Source organism: Macaca mulatta, chromosome 12, assembly GCF_049350105.2.
Source record: "Macaca mulatta isolate MMU2019108-1 chromosome 12, T2T-MMU8v2.0, whole genome shotgun sequence".
In the NCBI taxonomy this organism is placed as follows: domain Eukaryota; kingdom Metazoa; phylum Chordata; class Mammalia; order Primates; family Cercopithecidae; genus Macaca; species Macaca mulatta.
In genome coordinates this window covers 143,265,234-143,287,496 of record NC_133417.1, presented here as the reverse complement: position 1 = coordinate 143,287,496, position 22,263 = coordinate 143,265,234, and the positions used below count along the sequence as shown (strand labels likewise).

Below are 22,263 nucleotides of genomic sequence, written 5' to 3'. Positions count from 1 at the left end.
GTACCTCCCTCTCCTAGGCCCTGAGAGGCGAGGATTAATGTGTCTCCTGGAAAAGCCCCGAGTTCCTGAGATGCCATCATTCTCTTTATCTAATCTCACCCTTCCTGCTCTGTGTGGCCCGTTAGCCAGGGGCCACCCTCAAGTCTAATGGGTGCAAAGACAAAGCAAGGCCTACATTCCTCACCTGCTGGGTCTCCGTGACAGAATCTCCGTGACTCAGAGATTCTATAAATTAAGAAAAACAAACTAAACCCAGTAGATGGCAGACAGGGGAATCTAGAGGTCTAAGGAAGCTGGCAGTTAAATCTGAGCGTTAGGCAGGCAGCAAATGAAACTAGACAGACATTTATTTTGCGTTTGATTTCACTGGTTCAAATGTCTACATGCTGGAGTAAATCCACTTGCCTCTCTTCAGGGCTCTTCCTCTGCAGTACATTAACCTGGCCGAGGATGGCATATGCCACTGTTGACTCTTGGTCCTCCAAGGCCTAGGAGGCTCACCCCACAGGCAGGGCCTGAAGCCATAGCAAACTCAGAAGAAGGCCATAGGTACAGTCTCAGTGACATCAGACATTAGGCTGATTCCTGAGGCATCGCTCCTGTCTCCCAGGACAGCAGGGTCTGATGCTCTGGTAAGTAGCTACCAGGTCACAATCACATGACCACTGCAGAAACATCAACCCCAGCTGGTCCAGGTTCCAGCCAGTTTCCTCTGGGCAGCATGTTACAATGGGCTCCCTGCCTTTTTGTTTTGATCATCCAAATCTAGCTTCAAAGGGCTCCAAAACGTCCTCGCCACATCTGGACCTGAAAGCAAGAGCTGATTTTTAAGAGTGAGATTCTCATTGCATTTGGACAAAATGAATAATGTGCCTTTCATATTTTCTTTGTATTTCTCTTCAATAGTTGCTTGACCCAACATCTTTCTGTCTGCTCTATACAATGAAAATACAAACTAAATGAGAATAGAAAAAATAATTAAAGCATTAAATTGTACAAATTACAAATCTGTTCCAAAATATACTTACATTAAATAAAATACGCATTTCAATAAGAGATCTACAGTGAATGACTATGCATTCTGGGAAGCTTCACAACATCTAGGCAGGGCCAACATTCGTGAAAAAGCTAAGAGATTTTGCATCCAATCACAGTTTGTAGCGGGTATCTTATTGCCAATCTGCAAGTTACACTGAACACATCATTAGCATCGCTTGTGCAGAAAACCAATTTTGTTTGGGAAAAGGGAAAGCAAGCTCTGGCCTCAATTTTGAGTTCATTACAACTTCTTAAAAATTTCACCAACAGCCTATACAGTACAAGTTCAAAAAAGTAAACATGTTAAGGTAAGCAGACAACTCTTCAGAAGCCCAAACACATTTTCTTGCTGTATTTATGTTGAATTCTCCATCTACAATGAGCAGTCATGAAGATGGTCTTCTTCAGGGCAACATGGTCACAGGACTGGGGCAATCCAGGGGACTGAGAGGGAGCATGAGGACGGGAGAGGGGGCTACCTCTTGCTGTTTCACGTTAGAGACAAACTGTAACACAGTCCATGGGCCTGCAATCATCCCCTTTTATCATCTGGCATAACGCTTGATGTAGTCGTCCACTTTATTCCGGAAGTCCTCCTGTGTAGTAAGAGCATTGGGGACAGAAAGAAGAACAGGAAGAGTGAGTGAGTGAGTAAAGCAGCGCTTCAGGGACAAGTCAGATCCACCAGCACCAAGGCCCCCTGTGGTCGCCAAGGTGGTAGAAGGACTGGGACCTTGCGGAGTCTGAGTGCCATTTGCCACGACCTAGGTGCCTACTGCATGCAAGACACAGTGCTGGGTGTGCTGAGCAGGGGAGCATGCGGAAGGCCTGAGTGGGAGGGACCCTCAGGGGGCACCTATCCCTCCTCATTTCCAGACGGGGAAAGTGGAGCCCAGAAAAGTGTGGTCAAGGTCACAAAGCCAAGACTTCTTTGGCCACAATGGGTCTCAGCCACAGCTACTGCTCTCAGGAAGACCCTTGTTTCTGTATTTGTCTTGCTAGAATGATTTCCCTGGATGCTGCTACCTATTTAAAATGTGCCTGCTCTTCACAGCCCATGTATAGCCCCCCATCTCTTCTGGGCAGGATGACTACACCCTGCCCAGAAGAGAGCTGGGTGTGCCACAGAGCTCCATCCTCATGCATTGAAGTGCAGGTGGCCAGTGATCAAAGGCGGTGTGGACCTAGGAATCACCCCAGGCCAGTATGGGTGGAACAATCTCAGATCTGGGCCACTGTCAAGTTTATCCCTGGATCTGGTATCCCCAAGGTTACGAGTAAAATCCCATGGGATTGTATGAGCCATAAGAGTGACTTGGAGCTCTTAACCCTCTCACTCCTACAACACAGCTGCTGGGTCTCGGATGTCCCCGCAAGATCACACTGCTTCAGTCACATCAATGCCATGCAGCCCCCACTGCACAGGGAACACAGCACAGTTACCACAGTTCTTAGTGGGCATGAGTTCCATTTCCTTAGCTAAGCCTCAGTCCTCCTGTCTAAGCCTCAGTCTAGCCTCTTTGCTGATTCCACTGCATAATCCCGACACCTGGCAACGTGCAGGGCGCACCCAGGTACTCGGTGTATACCTCGCTGCTGCCACGATGCCCTCTCGCAGGGGAGACCCTGCCTGGAGCATGGTCCTGGCCAGCTGGGCACCAGGTGCCTGCCCTCCTGCCACACCCTTAATTAGCACAGTGACCCTTTCCAGGGCCGGCAAGTTCCCAATTTGAAGCTATGGATATGGTCCCATATTTTCTCTGGTCTCAGGGTGAGAAAGTGGAGTGCTCTGAGTCTACCCAGGTGCCTCTGCCCTGCCAACTTCCCTATTTATCTACAGGATGGCGTTTGGAGCCTCCCACATGGGCCTTCACCCCGCAACAAAGGGGAGCTGTGCAGAAACCCTACCTGCCCTTTTACAAAACCTTCTCAAGGCCATTTCCACAGTCCCCAGAGCCAGACAATACTGTCAGCTCACAAGGACCCCGCAAAAGCTTACAGGATGTAAAATGAAGATCCCATAAATGCCCCGCCTCTCCATGTTTCGGAGGACAAAAGACGCCATGTACTCTTAGTTGCCCTGTTCACCTCACCCAGCATAGAGCCCAGCATCCATGCCTGCAGCAGGCCCCATGCTCCAGCCTCTGCTGCCTCCCTCCTCCTCTTCTACTGCAAGGGACACAAAGCACAGGGCCCAAGTGAAAACCACAGACTCTGGAGCCACACAGAGGAGGATCCAAGTCCTGGGCTCTGCCTCTGACAGGCTACTCAACCATGGCGAATCTCAGCTTCTTGGCAGCTGTGTCCTCAGCAGCAAAACAGGGATCATAATGGTATCCGGCCCAAGGGGCTGTTGTGAGAAACAAGGGCACTCTGTGTCAAGTGCATGGAAGCGCGCCCGGCTCCTACTATTCCATTCCTCTGACCTGCGCCAGTCATAATGGCCTCTTTTCTCTGCCCTGACCTCTGCAGCACGTTCCTGCCTCAGGGGCTTTGCACTAGCAGCCAAGGTTTTCTGGAGCGCTCCTCTCTCACCACCCGGCCCTCTGTGGCCCGCTCTCCACCTCACATGCTATGTTTGTTCACCTATTTTTTTCATTTTAATTTTCATCATTTTTTTTTTTTTTGAGATGGAGTTTCGCCCTTTTTGCCCAGGCAGGAGTGCAATGGTGCAATCTCAGTTCACTGCAACCTCCGCCTCCTGGGTTCAAGCGATTCTCCTGACTCAGTCTCCCAAGTAGCTGGAATTACAGGTGCCTGCCACCACGCCTGGCTAATTTTTGTATTTTTACTAGAGACGGGGTTTCACCTCGTTGGCCAGGCTGGTCTTGAACTCCTGACCTCAGGTGATCTGCCCACCTTGGCTTCCCAAAGTGCTGAGATCACAGGCGTGAGCCACTGCATCTGGCCGTGTTTGTTTGCCTATGCTCCGCGTCCTCCTGCTGGAATGTGTGCGCCACAGGGACAGGGACTGTCATTCCCAGTCATCCCGAGCACTTCGCACCTCCCCTGGCATATAAGTGGCCACCAGCCAAACAGGTGATGAACGAGTGGACATAAGGAAGCGGCGCTCAACAACTGTGACTATTACTCCGCATGAAGACGTGGGTGGGGCTGCGGCACTGCTTAGGCTTCATGTGGAGGCATCACTGGAGATATTAGGTCCATTTTACTGGGGCTAAAAGTGTATCAGTTGCAAAGTCTTATTTCATACAAATCAGGAATATGAAATCTTATTTCATACAAAGAAAGGTAAAATGGAAGACATCTCTCCACCTGGAGCTGTGGGAGTGCCCCTATTGCCATCACTTTCTATCTGACAAGGCTTGGTCCACAAGGGCTAGTCATCGCCAGCAACAGCAGACAGGAGTGCAGCCACGAATGCCTGCAAGGGGTGGGCCAAGGGGCACATTTGCCCAGGGCTTGTCAGTGCAGTACCAAGCCTAAGGCTTTGCTAGACAACACAAGCCCAAGGCTTTGCTAGACAACACAAGCCCATCAGAACCACTGACAGACGGCAAGAGTCAGGGACTGACTGCTCTCATGGGGAGCTGTGGGCACAGGGCTGCCTTATACCACTGTTATTTCTCTTGAGGACCCCTGCTGCCCCAGCCCTCAAGACAGAGCTCGCCTCCTCGGCAGAACACCAGCCTCAGTAGATGGTCTGCTCTGCCCGCCTGCTTGCACTGCACCACTCCCTGTGCCCACTGTGCCTGCCACTTGTTTTGTGAGTCTCAGCAGGATGCATGCTGGGTGGCACTTCTCTCGCCTCCCTGTCGGAGGTGCTCCTGCCCACTCTTTGGGGCCGTGGTCAGGCAGCACCTCCTGGTCTGAACTTAGGCTCAAGACTGTAGCAAGGACTTGGCAGGGCACATTTCAAATGCCCTATTCGGTCGTGCCACATAGTAGGTCTAACTAACATTAACGGAAGCCAAGGCGCTGAACATTCTGCACGATGTCTAGAACTAGCTAGGGGGGTTTTAGAATGGTGTTCAAAGCTACATCAGGTCGGGTGCAGTAATCCCAGCATTTTGGGAGGCTGAGGCGGGTGGGTCGCTTGAGGCCAGGAGTTTGAGACCAGCATGGGCAACATGGTAAAACCCTGTCTCTACTACTAAGAATACAAAAATTAGCCCAGTGTGGTGGCGCACGCCCATAGTCCCAGATACTCGGGAGGCTGAGGCACAAGAATTGCTTGAACGTGGGAGATGGAGGTTGCATCTGGAGATAGAGGTGAGCCAAGATTGCACTACTGCACACTCCAGCCTGGGCAACAGACTCTGTTTCAAAAAAAAAAAAAAAAAAAAAAAAGCAACTTCAGCCAAACGAACAACAGTGGCTGACTGACTGCCACAATGGCAAGGCTGCCATAGGGAATCTGGTTCAGGTAATGGAATGTGAGGTTCTACCACCAAATCCAGCCAGAACCCTTCACCTAAGCTGAGCTACCTTGGTGCCAGCCACACATGACCTGCCTCTGCAGGCTCCTGCTCCATGTGCTTTGCACTGGGCCAATGTTAAAGTCATTTCAGACCCCCTTTCCTGACAGCACTTCCCCTCCTCAAGGCTTGTATGCTTTCTTTTATCAGACAGTTAAAACCACTGCTGCCTTGCTACTCAAGCACAGTGGAAAGGTGACATTCACCGACTATAACTCTTTCAGCTTGGTTTTGTTGTATTTTTTTCTTCCCAGTGAGTTTTAATATATTGTTTCTAGGTAAACTGTCTTCCTTAACAGGTGTCTTACTGGAAGACCTCAATGTGGCTCCTGAAATGAATGACCAATCATTTATGCACTGCATTAGAGGAAAAAACCTTTTAGAAGAGGAATTGAAGATTAAAAGTAATGAATAGGGGGAGCTCTCTGAACCTTTACAATCTCAGGGTACTGCCCTAAAAATTAAATAAATAAATAAAAATTAAAAACAATAATGAATAGGATCTCATTATTTTTGGGTAAAAATCAAAGTCAAGTTTGTATGAATGTGTATGAGCTCAGCAAAAGGTGTGGAAGGATAAGGTGGGCCACTGGAGGTCAGGAGGGTGCTGGTGGGTGTGACACCGTCCATTCTCCTTCTCTGTTCCTACCATTTATTTATTTATTTATTTAAAGATGGGGTCTCACTCTGTCACCCCGGCTGGAATGCAGTGGCACAATCTTGACTCACTCAACTTCCTGGGCACAAGCAATACTCCCACCTTAGCCTCCTGAGTAGCTGGGACCACAGGCATGTGCCACTATGTCTGGCTAATTTTTGTAAAGACAGAGTTTTGCCATGTTGCCCAGGCTGGTCTCAAACTCCTGAGCTCAAGCAATCTGCCCACCTTGGCCTCCCAAAGGTTGGGATTACAGGTGTAATCACAATGCCACCATGCTAGTGCTATATCTGTTTTAAATTACTCATACTAAATTCTACTAGGAAATCACATCAAATAAAAAGCATTTCTCAGCTGGGTGCTGGGGCTCATGCCTGTAATCTCAGCACTTTGGAAGGACAAGGCAGGAGGATCGCTTGAGGCCAACAGTTCAAGACCAGCCTGGGCAACAAAGCAAGACTCTGTCTCTACAAAAAATAAAAGTAAAAAAATTAGCTGACTGTGGTGTCATGCACCTGTAGTCCCAGCTACTCGGAAGGCTGAAGTGGGAGGATCACTTGAGCCCAGGAGGTAGAGGCTGCAGTGAGCCACTAATACAACACTGCACTCCAGCCTGGGTTACAAAGTGAAATCTTGTCTCAAAAAACAAAACAAAACAAAAAACAAAAAAAACAAACACACACCAATTCTCTCTAACCTTGGGTAAAGCATTTTCCTGAGGTTACATACATTTACTATACCATATTGTTTACAAACTGCTTTGAATTCCAGCTTTGCATCCCACCACTCTCAATTTCTCATTTATCCAATCAAGAAACAGTAGTAATCATCTTTGTGACAAGTACATCAACCTAGAATAAGCCTGTTCCTGGCTCACCTTGTCCCGCAAATGATGTTCTGCAGCTTCAATATTCAGTGGATCATCAAAATTCAAAAGATCCTTAAAAAGAGAGAAACTTAAAGTAAACACTGGAAGAATTGCTTTTCTGCTGTTAAAGTCTTCTTTTCATGGCACAGTAAGAGAAGTCTAATTAGCAAATGGCAGACCAAACTGAAGAGCTGAGAATCCCACTAAGAACTCAAGTGCTTGTGATATGGAAGTATCGAACATGTGGGCATTTTTTTCAAAATGGTGACTGACAACTGACTGAAAGAAGTCAGAGATATGTTGACATGCAGTTCTACAAAGTTTGGTGAAGACGGAGTAAACTGCAATCACATTCATTTCTGATGCTATTTGTGATAACTGGAGAATGAAAACCACTCTCATTAAGCATTTCCAAATAAAAATCCCCTTCTTTTCCATAAAAATTATATTTTTCTTTTGTTTTGTGATTAACAGCTTTGACTTTTTGAGCCCATGGGTTCTCTTGGGGCCTTCCCTGGACTTTCCTTTCTCTGCTTCACCAAGCCTCCCATGCACAGTCAGTAGGGACGTCTGGAACCCGAGCAAATTGCATGGCAGTGTCACTAGGCTCATGTCCCCAGACTCAGGAGAGGGTGCCAGACCCATTCTCCCCTAGAAAAACACTGCAACGGCTATGCCCCTCAGCCCCAAGAAGCACTCTGGACTTTGGACCAAGGCCGCATCTTATCTTCACACTGCTCACCCCTCTTGTTGAGAATCAGAGGGGCTTGCTTGGCCGGGCATGGTGGCTCACGTCTATAATCCCAGCACTTTGGGAGGCTGAGGCGGGTGGATCACCGAGGTCAGGAGTTTGAGACCAGTTTGGCCAGCATGGTGGAACCCTGTCTCCACTAAAAATATGAAAATTAGCCAGGCATGGTGGCACATGCCTATAATCCCAGCTACCCGGGAGGCTGAGGCAGGAGAATCGCTTGAACCCAGAGGAGGATGTTGCAGTGAGCCGAGATGGCACCACTGCACTCCAGCCTGGGCGACAGAGCAAGACTCGGTCTCAAAAACAACAAAAAAAGAAAAAATCAGGGGGCCTCAATTTGTACTTATGATGAATCATGGCTTTCTAACGCAGGCTATAGGATGGATCATCGTCAAGACAACCGTATTTCTCTTCAGGAAGGACGTTAAATTTGGGGACAATGTTCCTGGAGATTAATATGGCTGTGACCATTAAAATGTTATAAAATAGCAAAAAAACCCTGTAAATCTCTATAGTCATTCACAGTTGGAAAATTAGATTCCAAGTCCCAGAGAAAGGCAAAAATGTAAAGTACATCATTAGATAGACTGTATCAGACACACAAAATTTCTTATCTTCTTTACTGTATATTAGACCTAAGATAAATGAGTTGATCAGAATAACCATTAAAGACTTAATTAGCAATTTTGATTGGCTTTTTTAGAATTTACTGAGAGCACTTAGAGATGGGAAGTTAGTGTGGCTATAGCAGATTTCTCTTCAATTTTTTTTTTTGATTTGAGATGGAATTTCGCTCTTGTTGCCCAGGCTGGAGTGCAATGGTGTGATCTCGGTTCACTGCAACCTCCGCCTCCTGGATTCAAGCGATTCTCCTGCCTCAGCCTCCCAAGTAGCTGAGATTACAGGTGCCCGCCACCATGCCTGGCTAATTTTTGTACTTTTTTTTTTTTTTTTTTTTTAGTAGCTGTGAGATTTCACCATATTGTCCAGGCTGGTCTCCAATTTCTGACCTCAGGTGATCTGCCGGCCTCGGTGCCTCCCAAAGTGCTGGAATCACAGGCATAAGTCACCGCACCCAGCCAAAAAAATTTTTTTTAAGTCCAAGGAGTCAGTGTTTCTTTCCTCCCATTAATTCCCCTGTAGCAAGTCGCCAATCAAAACCTACTCAGAGCCAAGGAACCTGGGACAGACATGGTGGGCTCCAGAAAAAAATCATCATGGTGGCTGATGATAATGATGGCACGTGGGCCCCTAGAAGCGCCTGAGTTCACACCTGTTCTCTTTGGCTCTCTCAATCAAATCTAGAGATGCCAAGGCTCAATATTACAATGGAGCACAACGGCCAGACAGATTTCAAATTAGGCTCCAGAAATAAAACTTCATTCACTTCAATGAAAAAGCCAAAGACAGAAGCAGAACAAAGTGGCTGAGAGCAGCAGAAACTGAAGTCCAGGTCTCCATCAGGTATGACCTCCCACGGAGATTCAGGGAGATCCTGAAATCACTGGAAGTGCGTGGTTTCTCTGCTTGTGTGATAGACATTCACCAGCTAACATCAGACAGAAAGACAAAAGGTGGGCAGGGACTCAGTTTAGTTTGAGGCTCTGCTTTTGCTGAAGATAAGAACACTGTGCCCTCAGATGATGGGACAAGGAAGAGCAGACCCGCCCCTAGTTTAACTGAGTCCTGCAGGTGCCTCTGCTGTAGGCAACAGCCAGTGACCCACATGACACCGGCTAGGAGGATGCTCCTAAAACAGCCCCCTGGCCTGGGTGGACTATCCAAGATCATAGAGGCACCTTAGGTTTTATCAAAATAGCAAAAACTTTTTTTTCACAAACAGATCTCTGAAGCTTATTTCTTTAAAAGCACCTTTATGAATTAAAAAGTAAAAATTCAAAGGAATGTATAATATTGTATTAAAAAAATCCAACCAACAGCTTTTAGCTGAGTCCATTTAGCCTCTTCCTGCACTAGGGCCATTGTCTGAGAAATGCTATTTCCTGAGAACAGCAAACTTCAGCAGCTCATCACTGACAAAAAGACAACAACTCTGAGGTTCTGGACTCGTGAAAAAGCCTTCAAGGCTGGGTAACCACAAAATCATCCACCCCAACCAGGACACCTGGGAGGTGACAGGGCCACTCCTTGGGCTGGCTAGTGTAGCCACAGGCACAGACATGGACTGGGCCAAGTGACCCCAGGGTAACAGCCACCCTGCTGGAAGGGGCTAAGGCAAGTGGAACCAACCTCATCCCCTAGAAACTGGGGTCAGCCACCTCAGCAGGGCAGAAGTGAGACTGCTGTGGCCCCTGCCCCAGATAACCTCCCCACGTGTCACTCCAAAGGCCCTTCATTCCCCACCTCACTGTTCTACTTCTGACTCATAAAACAGAAACAGAAAAAAGGGGGGTTATTTTTTCATTTATTATTTTTTTTAGAGACAGGTCTTGCTATGTTGCCCAGGCTGGTCTTGAACTCATGGGCTCAAGTGATCTGCCTGCCTCAGTCTCCCAACGTGCTAGGATTACAGGTGTGAGCCACCATGCCCAGCAAGCATGTTTTTTGGGGGTTTTTGTGTGTATCTGTCTGTTTTTGAGGCAGATCTCTGTCACCCAGGCTGGAGTACAGTGGTGCAATCTCAGCTCACTGCAACCTCTGCCTCCCAGGCTCAAGCAGTTCTCCCACCTCAGCCTTCCAAGTAGCTGGGACTACAGACGTGTGACACTATGCCCAACTAATTTTTCTATTTTTTGTAGAGACTGGTTTTGTTACGTTGCCCAGGCTGGTCTCGAACTCCTGGGCTCAAGTGGGGATCCGCCCAAAGTGCTAGGATTACAGGCGTGAGCCACTGTGCCCAGTCCACATTTCATTTTTTAACATGGTTTTGTGTTAACGTTAATGTAATATCTAAAACCAGCAACAAGGAAATCGAGAAAAACTTGGGATTTTGATCACTGTACTTACAGTAAACAAAGAGTTTAATCCCCAAACGACATCCTGAAATAAAAAAGAAAACAGAAAACAAGTTTCAGGCCATTGTGCACCTGTATGCATGTGTAAACCCATGATCAAGAAATATGCATTGTACTGTATCAAAACCTGTCTTCAACATGGCTTGTTTTTCTCAAGATAGAAAATTAAAATAACTTGTCTTCAAGTGTAACAACAAACTCTGGAAAATTCAAAGAGGTGAGCAGTCTCAGGTAGTGAATATAAAATCAAAGACAGCATCAGCTGCCCTCCCAGTCAGATCTGACAAGCCTAATCCTGCACGACAGGGCCCGCAGGCCAGTGTCTGCATAGGGGCTCTACCTTTAATCACCTCTTAGCTGTTACCACCAAATATGGTTCTGACTTCTAAAAAGTCACCTTCAAAATAAAGTCTGTTGTTTTTACATCTACTGCCCCTTGCGGTTGTAGATAAGTTAATTACATCTTATCCTATTAAGTTTTCTTAATGATTTTGCGTTATTTAAAGAATAATGGAAGATTCACAATTCAAGGATCAGAGATTTTCATTAAATAAAACTGAAAGCCAGAGTTGTTCTATCTGTACTGACTTGCCATCTGTGAATCACAAATTCATTCTCCATTTTCCTCTTCATCAACTCAAGAGTTTCGTCCTTTTTAGGCCTGTTCTCACGCTCCTCCCCTACTCTTTGCTAGTTGGTAATTTTATTTGCCCTTCTCTGTTTTCTCTAGTCCATCAATCCATCCACCCACCCATCTCTGACCTTCCGATGTGAGCCAGGCTTAGGGTTGGAGTGTGGGTGAAGGTGAGCCCTCAGCCTGAGGAAGGGGGATGGACAGGTGGGCAGGTCAGCAGGCCAGCACTGCTCACGAGACGTGTTCCCCAGAGCACCCACCCTGGGAGGAGAGGCTCCAGAGGCAATGACAGCCATCTGAGCCCCAGGGAAGCAGGAGTCTGCCAGGGAGAGGGCTGGAGGAGAGGGCCGCCTTCCAGGTAGAGACATGGCCTGCAGAGGGAAAGTTTTGAGAGGGAAGGACATTTCTAGAGCGTGGGGAGAGGCTAAGAAAAGGGTGTGGGTTGCCCATGGTGGCAGAGACTACAGCTTGGAGGAGCTTGGTCAGGACTGCATGCAGTCTGCAGTGTTCCCTGATGCAGGGCCAGGGCCAAAAGCCCCTTCCTGTGCTGTTCCCCTAGGGTCCCTGCTTGGTGTTAGGTACCCAACACCTGACAGTCTTCTCTGGCCATAGGGAGTGGTCTGCACATCAATTTGCTGCTCTTCTCCAACACCTAGTGGCCAGAAGAGCTCAAGACAACATTCCTGTTGAATGAATGGTGGCCATGAGGTTTCCTATGTGGCGAGTGGTTTGGCGGTGAAGCCTGCAATTTCGGCTCCTATCTCTGGTTCTAGAATGGTGACTGGCAAAGCCAACAAGGATGCTCATCCGGCCCAAACTGACTGAGGTCAGTGACTGGCTAAGTAGCCCAGGCAGCAGGGAGAAGAGGAGGCAGGCTGTGTCTGGCCATTGGTGTGGATGTGACAGGCAAGGACATGTGCTGCTTTCTCAGGAGGCTGGCTACTGCAGGGAGAGGACCACAGGGACAACTTATGATCAAGGGACAGACTCTACCTTTAATGTTCTTGTGGGAGCCCAGCCAGTGCCATCAATCGAATGTTCTCTCAGTAAACTGAAAAAGACAGACACACAGTGGTTAGTGAGGAGCAGCCACAGGTGCCTACACACTGCCGACTGGTCCTCTCGGTGCGTATTTTGTCTTTAGGCCATGCAGGAGAACTACTTTTTATTAAATCCACCTTTTCCTCTGTGGCTTCTCAGTTTCCTCTTGCTGAGGAAGGCATTTCTACCTCCAAGGTTATATACATTTTCAAGTATAACGTCTTGTGTTATGTTTGTCTATTTGTTGTAACACTTGACATGGAAGTTTTAGGCAGAGGAAAAGCATGTTTAAAACAACACACAAAGAACATCTGTCAATTTAATGTTCAGAAAATGACAATGGTGGCTGGGTATGGTGGCTCATGCCTGTAATCCCAGCATTCTGGGAGGCCGAGGTAAGGTGGGAGGATCGCTTGGGTCCAGGAGTTTGAAACCAGCCTGGGCAACACAGTGATACCCTGTCTCTACTAAAAATTAAAAATTAGCCAGGCATAGTAGTGCACGCCTGTAGTCCCAAAGGCAGGAGGACTGTTTGAGTCCAGGAGTTTGAGGCTGCAGTGAGCTGTGACGGCGGCCCTGTACTCCAGCCTGGGAACAGTGTGAGGCCCTGTCTCCAAAAGAAAAAAAAAAAAGAAAAGAAAAAATGACAATGGCAACAAAAGAAAAAAAAAAAAGAAAAGAAAATGACAATGGCAACAAAATGACAACATGACAACAAGAGTAACTGAAGCTTAGAGCTTATTATGTGTATGTCAGGCACAATCCTAGGTGCTGTGCCATTAAATTCACTTAATGCTTTTAACCACCTGTGAAGGAAGGATCACTGTTTCCCTGTCTTATACAGGAGGAAACCAAGGCACAGAGAAGACAGGCCCAAGGGCACATGCCTCATGAACAGTGTTGTTCTTCCAACCCAGGCAGCTCACGGGCACCGACATTCTGAAACACTGTTGATGCAGGTTAACAACAATGGGAGCTCTCAGCGTATGACATTTTAATAACTGGGTTTTTTTTTTTAAGTTCAAAAGAAAATGCTTGAGGATAAAAGATTAATGCACAATTCTGAATATCAATCACTTCTTAGGTGAGGGGCCCATGCTCAGGGAAGGCACACCAGGATTCAGAGGTCCGGTGAGGCCCCATTTCTGAAGCTGGTACCTGAGAGTCCTGGTCCTGACTGTCTATCAGCTGTAAGGCACACCATATACTCTCATGGAAATGATCATTCCAGTGCTCACTTCCGCAGCACATATGCTCAAATTGGGATGATACAGAGAAGATTGGCATTTTCACAATAATCTCAAAAAGTAAAAAAAAAAATTAAATAATTTTAAAGAGATTAAATGATCATTCCATACTTCGAAAAAGTATAATTTATTGCCAAACCTCCTTCTGGAGATAAAATTACTTTTGCATTTGTTGAATTATTGTGCTGTGGCTTTGATCTGCACATAAAATATCAGGCTGTATAGGCCATAATTGTTACCTCTGATAAACTTTTTTGAATTAGAGCATGTTTAAATTCACAAAAGTCAATTTAGATCAGAAGAAAAATATGTAGAGTTTGAGTCAAAGCTATAATCTTAATTGTCTATGAAGAGCAGTTAAAAAAACAGATAACTAACCTTAAATTGACCATTAAAATTTACTTGTGCCTTAAAAAGAAAAAAGGAAAACTCAAATCACATACCCTACCAACTGGGTGGATGTCTTTCTACCCGATAGAGGTACTGGTGACTTGTGGATGTGAATCGTCAACTTCTGAATACCTTTTTTGGGAATCAAGTCAAATCCTAGTGGCTACATTTTGTTACTAGAGTGGAAGAATTATTTCTGATCTAGCTAATAATTTTCTTATATAGATCTTAATGCAACCTTCAGTTATATATTTGTCATTTATTTGTTGAATGCCCGTTTCATCCATAAAAGCAGGGAATTCTAATTCCTCTGCCAGTGCCTAAGCTCAATCAACATTAGCTGAATGAAGGAGAAGGAAGCTCACCCTGAGCTTTGCTGTCAACAGCACAGCCAGAGCAGGAGGGCTTTGCATCTGGCAGGGTAGGGAATGGGGAGGCAAGGCCGGCCCCAGCATGTGGTGGCCACTGGTCTGGGCAGCAGTGAGGCCCATCAGGGGTGCAGTGCCCCCAGTCACTGAGGAAGTTCTAGCCTGGCCTCACAGAGGACAGTCCCAGCAACAGCTCAGGAGACAGAGACACTCGGCTATCAGAGATGTCATTAAGCAAGGAGACAGAGGACACCCCAGGAACTGTAATAGAAGCTTAGGCTCTAGGAGAAGCTTCGACTGAGCTCTTGACCTAGGCCCTCCAATCCCACAGACATGGAGCCTCTGACCTTGTGTCAGAGCAGGGGAAGTGTCCCTGCTGGGACAACAAGGTGGAGCCAGGGCAAATCTCTCTAAAAGGCCCGTGGAGCACCAGGCATCCATCAGTCCTGCTGTGGGAAGGGCCTGATTAGCTGCTGTCCAGTGGTCACCACAAACCAGAGGTGTGGCGGGGCTTTTCTTTCCCTTTATTCAGGACACACCATAAAGCTGCCACTGGACACTGTCTGCTTTTCACTAACAAGGTGGTCCCTGTACATCAATCTGACACATTATTTCCTTAGATTAAATCCCTAGAAGTGCAGCTGACAAGTCCAAGGGTACATTCGAGTTAAAGGTAGTCTACATGGCTGAAGGACCAATGAAAGGTGTGCAAATACACACACCCTCCAACGAGAGAGCCTGCTCGCTCTCTATCACACACTCCCCGCCCCACCACCAAGTATCTACCTTTGTGCCTGCCAATCTGATAAGTGGTAAGCCACACCTCATGGTTTTCTGCACCTTTCTCTGGTTACCGATGAGAGTGAACATCCCCTTAGATATTTACTGCCCACTTCTATTTCTCCTTTTATGAATCACCTGTTTGTAGCCAATGCCACATTTTTCCAGAGGAAGTACCCATCTTTTTTTAATGAATAGTAAGGACTATTTACATACCAAGGATTTTAATCCAGTTGATCATTTCTCCTTCCATTTTGTGTTTTTAATTTTTATGTGGTCAAATCTGACAATCTTTTTCCTTGAGACGTCTGGCTTTTATATCAGAATACCATCTGTTTATCCTTATCAGGCTTTGCTAATCATCTGATTTCCCAGAAGATGGCAAAAAGGACAAGAGAGCTTCCTATTCTGCACCCAATTCTGACTGAGGCAGGGGCAAGATAGGTAAGTAGAGTATGGCCCCCCAGAAAGTGAGCCAGGTGTCCTCACAATCACAGAAGTAAGCGGGGCAATGGGGGCCTGGGCCAAACACATTTATAACCTGCAACCAAAGATGGTGGAATTTTAACATTTCAATACGCAAAGGACAGATACTTCAAAGAGAAGATGCTTTTTTAAAAAGGCATGCCTGGTAAAATGTATTTTTAACTATCTGAAAAATGAGGCTGATACTGAAGAAAGGGAGCAGTATATACAAAAATGAAATGGACAAATGGGCACTAACTGTACTTGTGAAGAGAAAGGCATCCTGAGGTAAGATTTCCAGCAGCCACAGTTTACACATTTCCTTTCAAAGGTGATTAGTATTTACTAAGGAGAGAGGAACGAAAGAAAAGAGATACGGAGGTTGAGCATGAGAACTGACTTAGGCCACTAATTGCATTTCATGTCAAAAGTAGGAGAAATGTGCTAAGAAAACACGTTGTGCCGACTTTCCAGACTGGCTAAGTGTGAGGCACATACGGGTCAAATACCTAGCCTAAAGTCCCACAGCTGCCCCGGGTGGCGGGGCGGGGGCAGCAAGCTGGACTCAGGTCCAGGTGGTCTGATATCAAAGCCCCTGCAATCAATCTCGCTGCCTTAAAGTGATGAAAGGGACAAAGCGCAAAAAAAAAAATAAAGCCCAAACGTGAAACTTACTTTAAAAACCAACCAATCCACCCATACATCTTTTCCAGCAGCCTTAGGAGGAGAAATCACTGATCCCTGATGTTCTGCCCAGGCCAGGGATCGGGGACACAAGTCACAGTGGACACGAAGCTCTGAGAGGCTGCCTGCCCTAAGTGCCCTGACACCTATTAGGACCATTTTGGTAGAGAGAAGGCAGCTGAAATACAAGTGCCCAAGGTTGTCTTAAGCCTGCTATCTACATTTTTTCTCCTGGGTATCCATCATTAATCATATTTTCTCATCTTAGCTAAAATCAGCCACATGGAGGGAATGTGGTCTCTCATTTAAATAGGGGGGAACAAGGCAAGGGACCCCAAGGGTCCATCCTGGGCAAGCAAGGAGGCTGCACTAAGAACTTGGTAGGGCTGTGGCCCCCAGAGGGCCATGAGAGGACACTGGTCTGGAGGCAGAAGGTAGGGTAGGGTTTGGGAGCAGGCAGGCAACCGCAGCTACTTCAGCTGAGTTCAAGCTCATCCTAATCTTGGGCATGCCTCAAAATCCTCTCTCAGAGGAGACAACATGTTTAAAAGCCCAATGCTCACACGTGACACTCACGAATGTAGAAGAAAGAAAAGACAAGAAACTTACCTCAGACATATTTCCCCTGTCTCTGTGATGTTGGGGTGCCAGATCTTGGTCAGGCATTTCACTTTGGGAGGCTGCAACACAGAAAGAATGAGAGATCACGCTGACAGTCTCTGCAAATCACATATCCAGGCCAGAGCCTTACCACATACCCTATCTAGACGCTTGTTTCATGGCTTACTCAGTGTGTAGTTTGACTCGCTGAGCATGTGTTCAACCTTGAATACTGGCTCATCTCACCCACGAGGCATGTGTTGATGGGCTGCGTCCACAAGGGCTAGTCTCAGCAGCAAAGTCTACGCCATGGGCTTCTGAGCACCTCTCTACAAGCCCCAAATGCCCTGCCAGCTGACAGTGCTGGTGACTGGACCTTTGTCACCTCCCACATCCCCTGGGTTTGGGACTGCAGGTATCCACAGTGCACTCTAGGGAATAGTTCTGCATCCTCTGGGCCCAAATCCAACCAGAAGCCCCAGATTCCTTTGCACTACAAGTTACTATGGCTTAAAGTTACTGCTCCTTGCAAGAACAGCCTGTTCCCTTTGCTGGATTTTTCTGAAGATGCTACTGTCACATACGTTTTCCTAGATGAAAGTCCTAGTCCACTTAATATTTAAAGGAGAGAAAGAGAATTAAAATGAACTTGTGGGGATAAAGTATATCAACATCATTTATGACTTGGCATGTTTGGATAAAGTTCTTTTAAGATTTTTCTAGGTCAGGCATTGTGGCTCACTTAGGGAGGCCACCTAAGATAATATAATTAACAATAGATGCCCAGGAGAAAAAAAATCTCAGCACTTTGGGAGGTCGAGGTGGGAGGATCGCTTGAGGCTAAGGGTTTGATATCAGCCAGGGCAATATAGCAAGACCCTGTCTCTCCAGGAAAAAAAAAAAAAGAGCTGGGCATGGTAGCTCCTGCTTGTAGTCCCAGCTACTCAGGAGGCGAGGTGGGAGAATCACTTGAGCTCAGAAGTTGTACGCTGCAGTGAGCTATGATCGCACCATTGTACTCCAGCCTGGGTGACAGAGCGAGACCCTGCCTCCAAACCAGAAAACCAAACCAAACCAAACCAAACAGATTTCGTTGTTACAAAGGCAATCCATACTCAAGAGAAAAGGACAACAGAAATGAAATATGTAAATATATAATAAATTATGCTGTCTTTCACATTTGCTTTTTATGTAAGAATATATACACTCCATCAAAATGCTACCCAGAAATTATGTGACACCTGAAGTACATGTGTTTTACGCCTCTTTTCTAGGCCACACACATAGTGTGCATGCAGCATACTCATTTTTCTTTATAGAAGAAAGCTGTGCTACATATGTTTTAGCTATTTCTGCCATTGTTTCAGATGGTGTCCTGCATTCTATGGTACACCTGCCCGAGTTTAACAAGCACTTCCCTACCTCTGGGCCCCCAGGTTGCTTCCTCTTCTCCCAACCCTGCTCTATCAATGCAGGGTTCATCCTGGATGAAATGTTTCCTCAGGATGAAGCCCAGCAAGAGGATTTGCTAGTCAGAAACCCTAGCTTCTGATACACTGCTCATGTTCTTCAGAAGACGTGACACCCACCACCCCCACAACCTGCAGTGAGGGAGAGGGCCTCTTCGCCAGGACTTCCCACAGCAAGGTACCCTTGGTTAACATGCAGAAGTGTCAAATCACAGGATCTCATCAGAAAGGTCATCTCAAAAAGGAATCAACCCTTTGTGAAATGGGTAACATTTTCCCCGTGTATCATTTGCTATTAATTTTTATTTATGATGTTTTCTGAGGAGGTTATTTTTGTAATCAAATTTTTATCTTTGATGCCATACTTAGAAAATACTTCACCATCCAAATATCCTCTTTAACTTTCTAGTAAACTTTTATAGTTTCATCTTTTTATTTATTTCTATAAACCAAAAATACTTTTCAACACTCTAATGAGCATTGTTTCTAATTTCAAAATACCACAAAATCAGTAGACTCCAAAAAACTGATTAAACTGACTGTGCAAATCCACGTGTCTGAGGACAAAGAATTTAGGTTCAGAATGAGTTTAAATAAATTTCACATTGTGCTTTTCTATAAATAAATGGGAATGTATTTAATAGAAAGGAGCAACTGCATCTTTTCCTTCCACTGAGGCATTTGGGCTGCAGAGGGAAGGTCAGACTGCCATGAGGGGCAGGGCTGTGTGCCCCCGCCTGGGTCACTGGATGGTGGCAGTCTAGTGCTAGGCCGAGTCACCAACTCTGTTTTTGCAGGAACCTAGAAAATTGGCAAACTCACTCTCCCTCCCAAGCAGGTGCCCCTTCTGTGGAGGCCCTCACACATGACCACCCAGCCTGGTGCTACCACATCTCCCAAAGGCTTGGGGGTATTCGCCCTTCCTCCTGTTCCCTTTACACCTTCCATAGTTTGATGTTAACACAGGTACCTACTTTTGTCAATGGTCCTCTTAACTGTGGTTCCAGAACAGAGGGCAAAACTCTGCACCTGGCTTCTCACACACATACTTTCCAAACTGAATTAGGCCCCAGCCCCTTCCCCCCAACCCCAGTGGCCCACAGCTAGACAAACAATGCCCAGCCCTCCCACATTTCCCCTCAGTGCTTGGCACGGCCACCATCACTCACCCTGCCAGGAGTCTAATGTATGACAAATCTGGCCTTTCAAACCAATAGAGAACTGGGTTATTTGGTGGGCCACTGGCTACCCATTTGGAAAAACACAGTGTTCCAGATGCATTAAAATTAAACATAAAAGAGAATTACAGGAGGACTAGAAGAAAATGTAGATGACCATCTTGGGGTCTGAAGGCTGCTTTAAGCATTTCATAACACACAAAACTCAAGCAGTGAAACAAAAAAACAAAACTTGTATAGAACAACAACTAAAGATGGCAAATGCAAAACAAAGAATTTATAGCATAGCTAAAAAACCTAAGAAAAAAGTTTCACATACTTTGCATGTAAGGACTCTAGTAAACCTAGAAGAAAAACAAATATCCCCAATGGGAAACATGGGCAAAAGACATAATAGCAGCTCATAAAAAATATAAACAGCTAATTAGTGGGAAATACTATTCGGCATCCGACTTAAGAAATGAAAATGCAATTGCTTGAACCCGGGAGACGGAGGTTACAGTGAGCGGAGACTGTGCCACTGGACTCCAGCCTGGGGGACAGAGCAAGACTATATCTCAAAAAAAAAAAAAAAAAAAAAAGACAACCGGATATTAAATGAGATACCATTTCCTCCCAAAATGGCAACAACAACAACAAAAAGGCAAACATTCTACCTTGGTAAGTGTTTAGGGAAAGGGAATTTTCAAACACTGATGGTGAGGATGCCAACTGACATTCCTCTTTGGAAGGTAATTTAATAGGATTTATCCAGAACCTTAAAATGGAGCATCAATTACTCAATACCCACAATGCCATGTCTAGGAACTGATCCAGAGGAAAGAGGCAGACAGACATAAGATGCATGCCCCAGACTTACCTCACAGCCCTATTTATTCTGGGGCAGCAGACCACAGCCTACAGACCAAATCCAGGCTGGGACTGTTTTCACATGGTCAAAGACTGGTTTTCACATTTCTAAAAGGTTGTTGAAAAAACAAAAAAGAATATGGGACAGAGACCATATGTGGTCCACAGAGCCTAAAATATTTATTGCTTAGCTCTTTACAGAAAGTCTGCTTTATACTACAAAAGGTTGGTCAGCCAGTGACCAATGATAAAGGACTGGTTTAAATGACACATCATACAAGGAAGTACTCCTATTAATGATGATGCAGTCGTGCACTGACTGACATGAATGTGTACGTCCATCATATTATGATGGGAAAGCCCCGAGTTACCAGACTATGTGTAGCATCACCCCACTGGTATGTAGGATTTATACTGTCTGCAACAGACATTAGAGAGTCATGGTGATCATCTCTGGGTGGAGAGATTACGGGTGATTATTATTCTATTTTTGCATGGCCGTGTTGTCTCAATTCCCTACAAAGTCTGATAATTTCATATGAAGAAGGTGAGTGGGAGTTCAGGTGTCACTTGTGGTCGTCATCACTGCTATTCAACAAGTGTTTCTGGTTCTCCTCCTCCAGGACCCATGGCAGGACAGTCCCTCCGGGCTGGCCATGGTCATGTTATCTGATTTGGCCAAAAACATGTGAGGAGATGTGGTGTCTTCACTTCCAGGAGGAAACCAGAGCCAAGAACAAAGAGCAGTAATCCTTTCTCCTGCTGCAGCACACAGCTTCCTCCAACCAGTCCTGACTGACACACCCGTGGGCTGTGTGACACCACAGGCCAGCTAGGGTCTGGGCTAAGGCTCTCTCCTCCTCCAAGGCATCCCCAGGCCACATCTTGTGCTCCTCCTCTGGGCATCCCCACCAGCCTGAGGAATAGCCGTCGCCCACATCACTACCCGGGCTCCTCATTATCATGTCAGCGTCTGTCTCCCCAGAGACTGAAATTCTTAAAAGGTCACCAAGTTCCCATCCTTGGCCCTCCAGTGTCTGACATGGAGCCTGGCACAATGTAGGAGCTCACTCAATGTCTCTACATCCGTTTGGCCAGTTTCTAAATTGACAAATTACAAGGCAAGCTTTAGGCTGGGAGTTAAACTTCAGAGGCAAAGGGACAAAAACACACAAAAAATTTGAATTTTAGCTGCTGGGATATTGGGTGGGGTGGGGGATTCCAAATAGACATTTTTCTTTTAAAAATTTATTCTGAAATGACGATCGACTTTATTAAAGGTTTTCCACATTCACAGTCTTAATAGACCTCCACTGCAGGAACTATAACTCTTAGGAAAAAAGTCCTTATGAAGTACAGAAATTGTGTCAAGTCAGTCGTGGCAGTGAAGCAGAGAAGCATCTGAGAAGTGCCAGCCCACCCCTAGGCTCCGCACTGGCCGCCGCTGTGTCCGCTCTCACTGACCCACGCGGCGCCTTCAGAGTGTGCCCTCATACTCTGTCCTGAATGCCCGTGCCTATGTGATCTTCCTATGCTGGCTGAATTATTTCATCTCTTTTCTACACTGTTAAGTTTGTGGGGGGCAGAGAGAGGGGCAACCACTGAACAATCTGTGTTTTTTGCCTAGCATGACAGGCTACACATTGGAAATAGTGTGGGCAAGACGGCTGGCACTCCCTTAGGGCTCACAGCCCAGTGGGAAAGAGATGCTCGGGAGAGTCTGTAAGCAATGATTCATTATAAACATGGCAAATGCAACTACTTTTGTGTTCAACCAAGTACTGCACCCTAATGATCTTCTGGAGGGTCCCTGATGGGGACACCAG

General features: G+C 46.2%; 1 protein-coding gene and 1 non-coding gene across 6 annotated transcripts in view; one reads left to right on the top strand and one right to left on the bottom strand.

The window, feature by feature from the left end:
- Nucleotides 1-329: 329 nt before the first annotated feature.
- UBE2F (ubiquitin conjugating enzyme E2 F (putative)) overlaps nt 330-22,263 on the bottom strand; it is a 75,906-nt gene continuing 53,972 nt past the window's right edge. For 2 of the 5 annotated variants that reach the window (XM_028830400.2, XM_077956126.1), the window contains exons 6-10: nt 16,951-17,021; nt 12,360-12,417; nt 10,725-10,757; nt 7,013-7,075; nt 330-1,634 (exon numbers count right to left, since the gene is read on the bottom strand). In XM_028830400.2, coding sequence (XP_028686233.1) covers nt 1,584-1,634; nt 7,013-7,075; nt 10,725-10,757; nt 12,360-12,417; nt 16,951-17,021 — 276 coding nt within the window. In that variant the 3' untranslated portion in view covers nt 330-1,583. 5 annotated transcript variants of the gene reach the window in all.
- On the top strand, nt 13,638-13,739 carry LOC114671582 (U6 spliceosomal RNA). The gene has a single exon (XR_003721618.1). It is a non-coding gene; the product is annotated as a U6 spliceosomal RNA (small nuclear RNA).